Source organism: Physeter macrocephalus, chromosome 10, assembly GCF_002837175.3.
Source record: "Physeter macrocephalus isolate SW-GA chromosome 10, ASM283717v5, whole genome shotgun sequence".
Classification (NCBI taxonomy): Eukaryota; Metazoa; Chordata; class Mammalia; order Artiodactyla; family Physeteridae; genus Physeter; species Physeter macrocephalus.
The window spans coordinates 18976944-18989022 of NC_041223.1; the positions used below are offsets into that span (position 1 = coordinate 18976944).

The following is a 12079-nucleotide window of genomic DNA, read 5'->3' on the forward strand; positions in this document are numbered from 1 at the left end:
GCGTTAAACATAGTAAGTGCCTGTGTGTATCTGCAGCCTGTGGTTTATTGTCAAATTTAAGATACTGGAATAATTCAAATGAAGATAAAGGCAACCCTAACATCTAGTCAAAATGATAGAAGAATGAGTCCTTAAAAGACAAACTGATGTTTTTTCAGGGCTGTACTAGACTTCTGGGTTTCTCTCACATTGCTTTTTTCCCTGCAAATATTAATTTAGTAATTTTAAAGTCCCCTATCTGACAATTCCAAAAGAGTCTCCTTTGGATCTGTTTCTATTATCTGATTTTTCCTCTTGATTTTTAGTCACTTGGTTCCGTTTCTCTTCATGGCTGGTAAATTTTGATTGGATGATATATGCTGGATATAAAAATTTATACACCTTCTAAATGATGATGTCTTCATGCAGAGAGGAGGATTTTATTCCCTTTTGACAGGCAGAGCACAAGATGAATTTGACCTAATCAACACTGGGTCTTAGGATTTGGCAGGACTGGTGTGATTTTGGTTTGGTCTCACTCAATGCGGAATTCTGTAGCCATGTTGGGACACTAACTAAAAGTCTGGAGCGTTTATCAAGGTCCCTTCACTTGGTGTACATTGAATTCCATTCTCTACCTATCATCTTGAAATCTTTTCTCAATTATTAAGCTTCCAGGCTGCTGCTTTTTACTCACTTGCTCAGCAGCAAAAGCTTCACACTCACAGCTTAGGAGGTAGACAAATGTCTCAAAATAAAATTGCATGCAAAACTTACAGATCACTTCTCTGTAGTTACCTCTGAGATTTGGGTTCAAGTTCTGACTGTTTTGGCAGCCCCAGACAATATCCTCCTTCCCTTCAGCCTAGAAAAACTGACATAAGCCCCAGGCCACTACTCTGTGCTTGCTTTCTAATTTCCATGCCTTGAATTAATAAATGTCTTTGAGGAAAAAAAATAGTGGGGCTCATCCCATTGTGATTCCCTTTTCTCCAGGATTTGAGCCCCTCATATTGTTAATGGTAATCTTTCCGTGTTATTTGCTTTAGGTATATTTCTTACATCCACCTTATAGTACTTTATCATATACCTCTTAATTTGGTTCACCCATCATATCTTTTTCTTGCTGAGGAAGTGAGACATAACGCTGGACTTACAGGGAAGGGTCGGGCATCTGAGGCTGAATTTCTGATCACTAGCCTCACATCTAAAGAAGTGGCCTTTGTAAAATTCCAAGGATAACTGCCATGGTTACATGCTTAAGGCAATTTATCCTGGTAAATTATGGATGCTGCAAATCATGGCTCAGAGCTAATGTGCCACCATATCACAGAAATGCAGTCACAGTGCTTGGAGTGTCCATGACTCACTCCAGTGGGGAAACTATTGTTTCCTGAGCCATGAATGCTGAGGCTGTGGAACAGAACTGGGGGTGGAAAGCAAGGTTCTATCTCAGATGGCACCGCTCTGCACCGTCGTAATAACCAGGACTTGAGCTGTGCTCTCCTACCTTGTGAAAGCTGCGGTGGCAGAATGGGGTGTTAGTTAAGGTTCTGAAGTGTCACCCCCCATTGGAATAGCCCCTGTTCACAGCAGGAGTAGGGCTAGTGCTTCCCAAATCATGCAGCTTTATACAGCAGCCAGCACTAGTCCTATATGTTGACCCCAAATGAAATGGACATCAACTGTCCATTTGACCAGCACACTTATTACTGCTCCAGTCTCAATGGTTTTTCTCCAATAAATGTTCTTTCAACAGACTTGCCCTTGTTTCAATAACATTAAGTTCAAGAATTTGATACCTGACCTTCCAGAGATCTGTAAAAATTTTTCATAGTCATCTAATAAAGATATGTTTGCATTCAAAGGTCCTTAAAATGTTGTTTTATATGCTATTTCTTTCTTTTTTTTTTTTTTTTTTTTTTTCTTTGGTACACGGGCCTCTCACTGTTGTGGCCTCTCCCGTTGCGGAGCACAGGCTCCGGACGTGCAGGCTCAGCGGCCATGGCTCACGGGCCCAGCCGCTCCGCGGCATGTGGGATCTTCCCGGACCGGGGCACGAACCCGCATCCCCTGCATCAGCAGGCGGACTCTCAACCACTGTGCCACCAGGGAAACCCTATGCTATTTCTTATTTCAAATTTTCCAGGCACTTCTGCTTTTCCCTTCCCCGTTGGTCCTTCACAGTTTGGAGTGACTCATCTCTGGATCTCTTCCAGAGCTCAGCTGCTCAACTGAAGATTTACACAATCTATCTTGCTGATGAAAATTCACAGACAATCCCCATAAGATCTGAGTTTCTATAAAATATGTAGAATATGATCATTTTCATTTGAACCCGGAGAGTTCAAAAGTCTCTTGCATCTAAAAGTTCCATAATCATCTTAGGCATGGTACAAAGAATGCATTCCCTCACATATTGTTATTTGAAATTTTTCAAATACTAAGTACAAAGAATGCATTCCCTCACATGTTATTTGAAATTGTTCAAATACTAACAGTGTCAGCAATTAGTTATAATTATTGAGTATCTTTTGTAAACAAATTACTGATATGAATCATGCAGTTGGTGACTGCATTTTGTGAACAAAATGTAAATGCTAATAAGGACCATTTCAGAGTGCTTTATGCAAATACAGACACTAGAGTTCAACCTAGCCATTATGGTAATTTTGTTTGTGTTTTGCAAATTGTATTGTGTTTTCTTTTTTAATATCTTTATTGAAGTATAATTACTGTACAATGGTGTGTTAGTTGCTGCTGTATAACAGAGTGAATCAGCTCTATGTATACATATATCCCCATATCCCCACCCTCTGCGTGTATTGTGTTTTAAAAGTACTTTTGTTGACTGAATTACTGCACCATATAAATGGGTCATATTTAAAATGCAACCCAGACTGGTACCTTCTATAAAGAAGTTTTTAGAAGCAAAACATTTTTAAGTAAGCAAAAGAACCTAAAATAATATAACTGGAAAATGCAGGAACCCCATTCTCAGCTCCAATCTCAGGGACACAACATGTTTAAAAGCTACAGGTAAATGAAGAGTAACCTAGATTTTTACCCACATATCTTGGGGGGCAGATATTAAGAAGGATTCAATTCTTATAGTAACATCTCTTAAAAATTTATCTTCCCTGTAATCTCCAAATAACAGCTCACAGTTTCGTGGGGGGCCTCTCATTTTCTAAACCACCATCTCTAAATGTCTGGTTCCCAATTCTGTTCAAAATCCACTTGCTAGCCTGTTCTATCAATTTTCCCTTTCTTTCGTTATGACCCTTTGGTCATTTCTCTCCTCCCATTTACTCAAATGTGATTCACCAAAGCTCAGGACTAAGGCTTGGAAAGACAAGGTAGGATGCGGGGAGGCGAGGCGGACAAAGACAGAATTTCTCTTTTAAGTGGAGGCTGTGGAGAAGAGGGAGCACGTGCACACGTTAACAAGTCTTACTCCATTATACGATTAAAAACCAGAATGAAATCTAGTCATAGTCAAGTCTACTTACAAGTACAGGGCTTTTCCCTGATTTGTCCTTTTCTTTTGCACCTTTGCCTGCATCCCACTTTTCAGCATTTATGTCTGCCTCGCTCCATTCTGGCCAGATTGGAAATTTCCCCTTCTTGTGTTCACTGGGTTGCACATTGCTGCCAAAAGGGAACTGACTAGAGACAGAGGGGGGAGATGGTTTTCATTCCGATCTCTGAGGTAAAATACTGGATTAATTTCATGATGTAAATTTAATTATCTGGTTAGCAATCATGTTCAACATATTTTTCAATACAGTGGATGGACAGCTTCCATATGTTAAGGTTCTAAGGACAGAAATACCCCAGAGATTATTCTGTAAGCAAATTTTGAGCCTTAGCCCCTATTTATTAAGACAGGACATTCATCATAAACACAGAAGATGCCACGACGGGGAATATTTATATACAAACCATACGCAACGAAAATCCTTTACATGTATAATAGTGATTGCTTTTTGAAGATCAGTGAAAATATAATTTGGATTTTCCCAAATATAAAAGTGCTATATGATCATCATTTTAAAAGAAAATTTAAAAATACAAGTCAGATAAATAAGAAAGGCATACTCACCTCATTCGAGAAACCACATTGTTAAAAATTATCCATCCTCTCAGATCACTGTACAAGGATATACATCTTTCCTCAAAAATGACATCATTCATCATATTCTCTTTCACAGATTGCTTTTTCCCACTTATCAGTACATTGTTGATAGTTCCCATGCCAATAAGTGTTTAAATACTAATTGAATGATTGCATAATCTTCCATTGTATGATATATTATCTTTCATTTAACTAAGTTTCTGTATTTGGAAATTTGAGGGTTTTGATTTCAAAAATTTTTCACAATTATTAACAAGACTGTGATGGCTATCCTTGTTGCCAAATCTTTGCATACTTTATTATTTCCTTAGGATAGATTTTAATAAGGAGACTTACTGAATCAAAATATATGCAGGTTTAAAGTTTGTGATATATTTTGAGTAATTTTCTGCAGAAAAGCGGACTTATTTTATACTCTCACTGTGAGTATATTGGTGTTTTCCTATCTCTAAACCTCTTTTGCTTTTTCTACATTTTTATGAATTGTAAAATCTAAAAAAGGCATCATCTTAATTATTCAAGCTACTTGTTATTTTAGCTACTTGTGAGGCTGGAAGCCTGCTCTAGACCCCAGGATAAGCAGTGAACAAACCAGACTAAAATCTCTACCCTTATTGAGTTCATACTCTAGCAGTGGAGACACAAAATAAACAGCATAAATTGAGTAAAATAAATGGTATATTATAAAGTGAAAAATGCTAAAGGGAAATATAAAAGAGGAAAGGGGACCTAAAGAGTTAAGTTGCACAATTTTTAATACAGTAGTTATGGAAAGTGTCTATAATAGGGTTATATTTAAGTAAATAGTAAAAGAAAAGAAAGGATCAAGCTATGTGGATACCTGTGGGAAGAATGTTCCACAAACAAGGAATAGTATTCCAGATGCAAAGAGCATCCTAGCTTATTTGAAGAAGAATAATGAGATCAGTGAGGCTGAAGAGGGGGTTAAAAAGAGATGATTTCAGAGAGGTAACAGGATGGGCAAAGATAATAAAGGTGATCTAAACAAAGGGAAGCACATGGGTCTTTAGTCTGAGTGAGACAGGAAACCAAAGGAGGGTTTTGAGCAGGGGTATAACATGACATAACTGAAATTTTATAATCACTTTTCTTGCTATGTTCAGAAAAGACAAGAGCGACTACTTAGAAGGCATTGAAACAACAGGTGAGAGCTGGAGGTGGTTTGGACCAGGTTGGTAACAGTAGAAGAGGCAAGAAATTGTCCCTTGTGTATATTTTAAAGGCAGAACAAGCAGATATTGAATTGATATTGCCTGAAAGACAGAAGATTATGGGATGAGACAAAACTGAGGTAGGCAATAAAGCAACATTTCACTTTTGAATGAGTTGTGTTTTAGATGTTTATCATGCATTCATGGAGATGTTAAATAGGTAGTTAGATATAGAATTCTGACGTTTGGAAGAAAGAAATAGACTAAAAGTGAAAATCTGAGAGTCGTTAGCATTTCAATGATATCTAAACTCTTAAGATTTGGTGAAATCACCAAGAAAATGATCATACATAAAGAAGAGGCAGTCCCAGGGGTGCTTTTCAAAATGCCTAACAACTGGGAAGGAATGAGCATTGATTGGTCTAAACAGATGCTGTCCATGATCCTGGATCAGGGTCTTCAGAGCCACCAGCTCCGCCAGACATTTATTCTTTACTTTAAGGAGTAGGGTCGGGGATGTAAGGTCCTCAGGGTGGGTCAGGGATCCAGGGCAAGAATCAGAAAAGTCTGGAGATCAGGGTTATTGGTGAGGTTATTGTTAAGGCTACTCACGAATCAATATAAAAACATTTCAATATTCTGTTAATCGATACAGCTACATATCTGCCCTAGCACTCCGTATTAAAAGAGAAGAAAAAACACAAAAAACTGAGAAAAGCAGTCAGTGAGTGTGGTAGACAGAATAACGGTCCCCCAAATATGTCCATATGTCCATATCCTTATCCCCAGAACCGGTGGATATGTTACCTTCCGTGGTAAAAGAGAGTTTGTAGATATCTTTAAGTTAAGTACCTTGAGACGGCGAGATTATCCCAGATTATCTGCGTGGGTTCAGTGGAATCATAAGGGTCCTCAAAACTAGAAGAAGGAGACAGAAGATGTCTGAGGGAGATGTGACTCCTGAAGACTAGACAGAAAAATGCAAAACTTCTGATTCTGAAGACAGAGGAAGGAGACCACAAGCCAAGGAAGGTGGGCAGCTTCAAGAGGTTGGAAAGGGCAAAGAAATGGATTCTCTCCTTGAACCTCCAGAAAGGAATGCAGCCCTGCTGACACTTGTTAGCTCAGTGAGACCCATTTTGGACTTCTGACCTCCAGAATTGCAAATTAATACACTTGTCCTGTTTTAAATAACTGAGTTTGTGGTGTTTTCTTACAGCAGCAATAAGAAACAGTGAGGTAGGAAAAACACAGTAGAGGGTGACGCCCTGGAAGCCAAGTAAAGCGATTTTTTTTAAAATGAGGGAATGAGCAACAGATCCAAATGCTCCAAACAGATCAAACAAGATGAATTATTAACAAATAAATATTGAACTTAGCAACAAGAAGGTTAAGGTCTCTGCAAATTTCATCTTCTAAGGTCAAGTTTGGGAGGGACTTTCCTGAACACCCTACCTCATATAGCAACCCTCATCTCTCTGCATCTTTTCATCTTTAATAGCACTTGACAATTCTCTCAATAATCATTTATGTGCTTATTGTATGTTTCCAAACGTAGGGTTTGTAAGTTCTCCAGTGGCAGGAACACTGGGTTTTCCTTCACTCCCTCTATCTCCAGCAACTAGAACAGTGCCTGGACAACATGGGCAATCTACATATTTCTCTGTCATCTACCTATTTACATGAAATAGAAGAATATATGTCTTTATATTTCTATAATTTCTAATTAGAACTGTTTCAAATTTTTATATTTAGGTAGAGATTGACCAGAGGTTCACCAGTCCTGTTTTCCATTTCCTATGTTTCCCATACTCCTTTGCAGGTTGGCTGGTATTTTGTGATGGTGTTTTGGAAAATAGCATGTGGGGAGATGTGTTGTATCCCACATTTATACTCCTAAAACATTTCCTGAGATACTTCTTACTCTCTTCCTGCTTGATGTATGGCTCAGTCCTTATGAGAAGACTTTAGAAAATGGTAATACCACAAAATGGAAGGTGACAAGAATCCTTATGTAGCACATGCAAAGGCACCACTAAACTCCTGATCACACTCTGGTATGAATGAGAAATATGTTTTGTTGTGTAAGGTCACTGAGATTTGGGGATTGTTTGACACTGAAGCTAGCATTGAGTACTTCCTATTTGCTACTTTGTTATTGCAGCTAGCATTGATTACTAACATTGACTAACATAAAGAGTGTAATTCTTTTCTTAGGGTTTGGATTTCCTTCTTTATATCTTTAATCATTATAAACATATACATGGTAAATTACATAAAGATCATTTTTCTATTATCAAATTTGTGACACCTGATTCTTTTGTTTGTTGTAACTTCTGCCTATCTTTTCTATATTCTTGTGTTTTAGGACACGTTTATTATGAGATTATCCTTATTAGGATAAGGGTTTTCTTTCCCTTCAATCCCCTTCCTCCAAGACAACCTTGTGTTGAAAGAATGTTCTTTGCATGCAGTATTGAGTTTTCTTCTTTCACAGACCCCAAATGAATAAGCCATCCAGAAACTTACAGGTACTTTAAAATCAGATCTCAAACTAATGTTAAGTCTCAGTCCAAGGGTTTCCATTTCTCAAGGGAAAAAAATCTTCTTTTTTTTTCAGCCAGACACCAGCCAGAGAAATGTTAGCTTTCTTATCAATCTCTCTGTGCTTGGGTGGATTTTTCTCATTCACCTTTTACCGAGAATTAAACTCGTGGAAAGCCATGCCTTTATCTAAGGTGGGAGCAATCCCTTTACTCATTTGGGCTCAAGATCTTGCCTTATATGTGATGAAACAAAAGAGTCCACTTTCATAAACTGATAAGGCAATGCAGCGGCTTCAGCTCAGAGCCATGCCATTCTGACTTTCAGTTCCATCCTTATTTCTGGATCCTGAACATTTTTATTTCTTTATGTAGGTGTTTCTAGGTATTATTGTTATTTTTAAAAATTGTGATCCACCATATTGCTGGAAAAGAAAGTCTGATAATATATACATTGTAAAGGGGTGGTCCTAAGTAGCATGTAAGAAAAGGAAGACTAGAACAGTTTTCAGGGAAAAAGGGCAATTTTTCATAGTATTAATTTTAAAAATCAAGGCGTAACTTAGTGTATTATAGTACCTCTGTTTTATTGAGTGTTGGTACAACCTTACAGATAAAAAGAAATTAGTGATTTTGCATCCATCAAAACCACGACAAAGTTACCTTATTCAGGAAGCTCAAAAATCTTAAAAGCTGTTTCGTAAAAGGAAGATTTAATTTCTTAAAAAATAAGGGCTCTGTTGAGACTGTTTTGCTTTCCTCTTCGTTCTGTCAAGTGTAAGTATATTCTGGCTCCCGCCCTTAAACTGTTAAGCCTTATTACTAATTGGTCTACTTTCCTTGTAACATGTCAAATTTGTTTCCATCTATACTGAAGATCACTTAAAAAGAATCTCATTAGAGGTATATTATACCAGCTCAGTAGCTCCCCTATTGTGCTACACACACAGTACAAGCAATGGTCAAATACAGTCCAATGTCAAATATACTGTAAACTTCAAATGATCATGTACAACTGCTGTTTTTGAAGCTCTCAGCACAGTATGCCTTTGAATTTCATTGCCAGAATGTACCTACTGTTCTAGCATAGTCAGGATCCTTCAAAATATTCAAATCAAATTATTCCTGATTTCATCAATTCTGAAAACAAGATAATCTTTCAACACAAAGGTAACTCAGGACTCTTGAAGATTTAGGAACTGGTAATATTGGGAAATAAATGCTGAAAATTTAGAAAATTCAAACATGCAAAGAAATCAAACCAGCCCCTGAAAAAATCAGGAGTATACAGAGTTACTCTATTTGTATAGCAATATACCCAAGTACTAGTAAATGATTTAATTCATTAAAATTACAAGTTGTATAAAAGATTTCGAAGATAAGTATATTCTCTGCTATATGGTTAAATGCTCTCTTCCACACAGTAGGTCTAAATATGTTATTGAGATAAGTGAAGTGTCACTGACCCATTTAGGAGAGGCTAGCAATTTATAAACAAAACATATTTGTGGAAAGTTATTTCAAAAAAATTTAATAAAATCAGTGAGGAATGTTTAAAATATAAAATATGTATATTCCAAATGCCAACTTATATTCCAGAGGAAACCGATGTTTAGAGGGAAGAAAAATTCCAGAAAGCCAGGCAAGGGGCTGATTTCCAGAGTAGAAATATAAAGTATAAAGGTACTCCAGGGGAAAAGAGAGGAAGCGTAAAAGAAGCAAATTTATAACATCGGGCAAAGTCAAACAGAATAGTCTGACATGAAAATGATGCATAATGTAAGCAACAGATACACAGGTGTTAAAATAATTATATATATATATATATATATACTTTTCATTACTACAATGAATTGATCATGATTGGAAGCCATTGAAAAATGTAAGTGGGTGCTCACCAAAGGCAGGAGGTGAGGGCTGGGCAAAATGGGTGACAATGGTCAAAAGGTACAAACTTCCAGTTAAAAAACAAATGTCACGAGGATGTAAAATACAGCATAGTGACTGTAGTTAATAATACACTGTTATAACTTTGAAAGTTGCTAAAAGAGTAAAGTTGCTAAAATTCACATCACGAAGAAAAAATGTGCAACTATATACGGTGACAGATGTTAACTAGACTTATTGTGGTGATCGTTCAAAACATATACAAATAGCAAATCATAATGTTATATACCTAAAACTAATATAATATGTCAATTGTATCTCAGTTAAAAGAAGTCAATGGACTAAACCTGCAGTGGTGGATTGGGGGCTGGAATAGTGTAACCCACAAGCAGGTACTGGGAATTGGAATTGAGCAAGCTTAAAAGTCTATTTTGGAAAAGAAGCTTAATTCACCCTGCAAATGTCAGGAGACCAGAAATAGGCTTTGTGAACGAGCAAGTGGCTAGAGTATTCATGAACTCCTAGTGTTGAACTAAGGCTGGAATAACTCCCCTTATAGCTTATGGTGTCAGAGGCAATATGCCACTTTCCTATGATTCCATGAGGAAATAGGCTGGCCAAATGGGAAAAAAATGGGGATGGGGGTGGCCCTCTACCACCATGGATGTGGTATCAGGGATAGCACTTCCTGCATGGGAGAAAAGCCTCCAACCTCCCTAGGTTAAGACTTGAGTGGAAGCAGGGGTGATATAAAAATGCACCCACCAATCAGAAAGGACTTTGCTCTTGTATTGGAACAGAGTGCTAGAGGCCTGAGCTGGTTTTTAACTATTTAGTAACAAGATTGTGGATAGGTCCTGGGGTTCTCAAAAAGGAGTCAGAGTTCAATGGGAGAGAAATATTCTTCAGGGAGTTTGGAAGAGCAGCTACTTGCCAACTGATAGGAAGTATTTCAATAATGTAACAACTATCCTGTCCTTTTCACTAGAGCATCCCTACTGGATGTCAGAATGGGTAGGGAGGGAATCATCCTAAAAGCCATCCAAACCTCATGGCAGAAAACAGCAAGCATGAGTTTAAAATATGAACTAAAATATGAACTAAAGAACTAACATTACAAAGCAAAAAAAAGGAACTTAAAACTGAAAGGACAGTCAGTAAATATAGCAAAAGAAAGAAATCACACCCAAGGAAAGAGAAATAATGTAGCAAACTTAAAAGGTGTTTAAAATGAGTATATTTAGAATTACCAAAAAGATAAAGGAATAAAATTTCTTCTTTGCAATGAGAACAGGAAGATGTCAAACAAGAAAACAAAAAAAAATAAGATCAATATAAAAAAGAGACATTGGAAAATTTTAGTAATGGAAACTTCAAATGTTGAAAGAGTAGACTGAATAAAACTGAAGAGGACTAATGATTTAGAAGGTAGAATTTTAAAAATCAAGTGTTCTCATAGATAAAGAGTTAGAAAATGTGAAATACTCAAGTAGATAGATTGAAAAACACTAATGTATGCCTAATAGAAGTCTCAGAAGGATGAAATGGTTAAAATGGTGGTGGGGGGGGATGTTTAGGAGAAATATTTGATGATACAACTGCTGAAAAATGTTCAGAATTGACGAGAGACATGTCTTCAGATTGGAAAAAGCACATCAACCAATAACAAAGCACAAATGGGAGGTCAGGGGACAGAATTCTGCATCTAGATAGATCAACTGAAATTACAGACCAATGTTGAAGATTAAAATCTAAAGAATTGACAAGTTACCTAAAAATAAAAGCCAATCAAATTGACAGCAAATAGTAGACACTATAAAGCAGTGAAGTGATGTCTTCAGAGCTGAGGTAAAATAACTGTCAATCTTGGAATTAAGACCCAATTAAACTCTTATTCAAAAGTGAGGTAGAAACATTTATTTTAAATTAAATAAAAAACATTTTGAAAATGTGAGTTTATCATAACAGACTCTTGCCCCCCGCCAAAAAAAAAAAAATATTAATGAAGGATTTATCTCAGGAAAATAGAAATGAACCCAGAACGAAAGTGTGGAATACAAGTTGCAATGGTAAACAAATGAATCAATATAACATTTTGGTAAAATTCTAAAAAGTATTTCCTGTAAACAAATAATAACAATAACTTTGTGCTTTTGAAGGTATACAAAATAAAAGATATGGGAAAGAGAGGGAATTCTGATAGACACTAGCGTGCCTGTTTTTATCATTAGGAATAATACTAACTGTAGACTTTGTAGGAAAATATTTAAAGATTAGTGTATTTAAAAAAATTAAGGATTGTCTTAGTTTGGGCTTCTATAACATCATACCATAGAATGGGTGGTTTATAAACAGTAGAA

The 12079-nt window shown here is 36.7% G+C and overlaps 1 protein-coding gene across 2 annotated transcripts in view; it reads right to left on the bottom strand.

The window, feature by feature from the left end:
- The window catches only part of ADGB (androglobin), a 181448-nt gene that overhangs the window by 138679 nt on the left and 30690 nt on the right, over nt 1–12079 (bottom strand). The window contains exon 2 of one of the 2 annotated variants that reach the window (XM_055087447.1): nt 3492–3648. The exons of the other annotated variant lie outside the window; for it this stretch is intronic. Coding sequence (XP_054943422.1) covers nt 3492–3648 — 157 coding nt within the window. The remainder of the gene's footprint in view (nt 1–3491; nt 3649–12079) is intronic. 2 annotated transcript variants of the gene reach the window in all.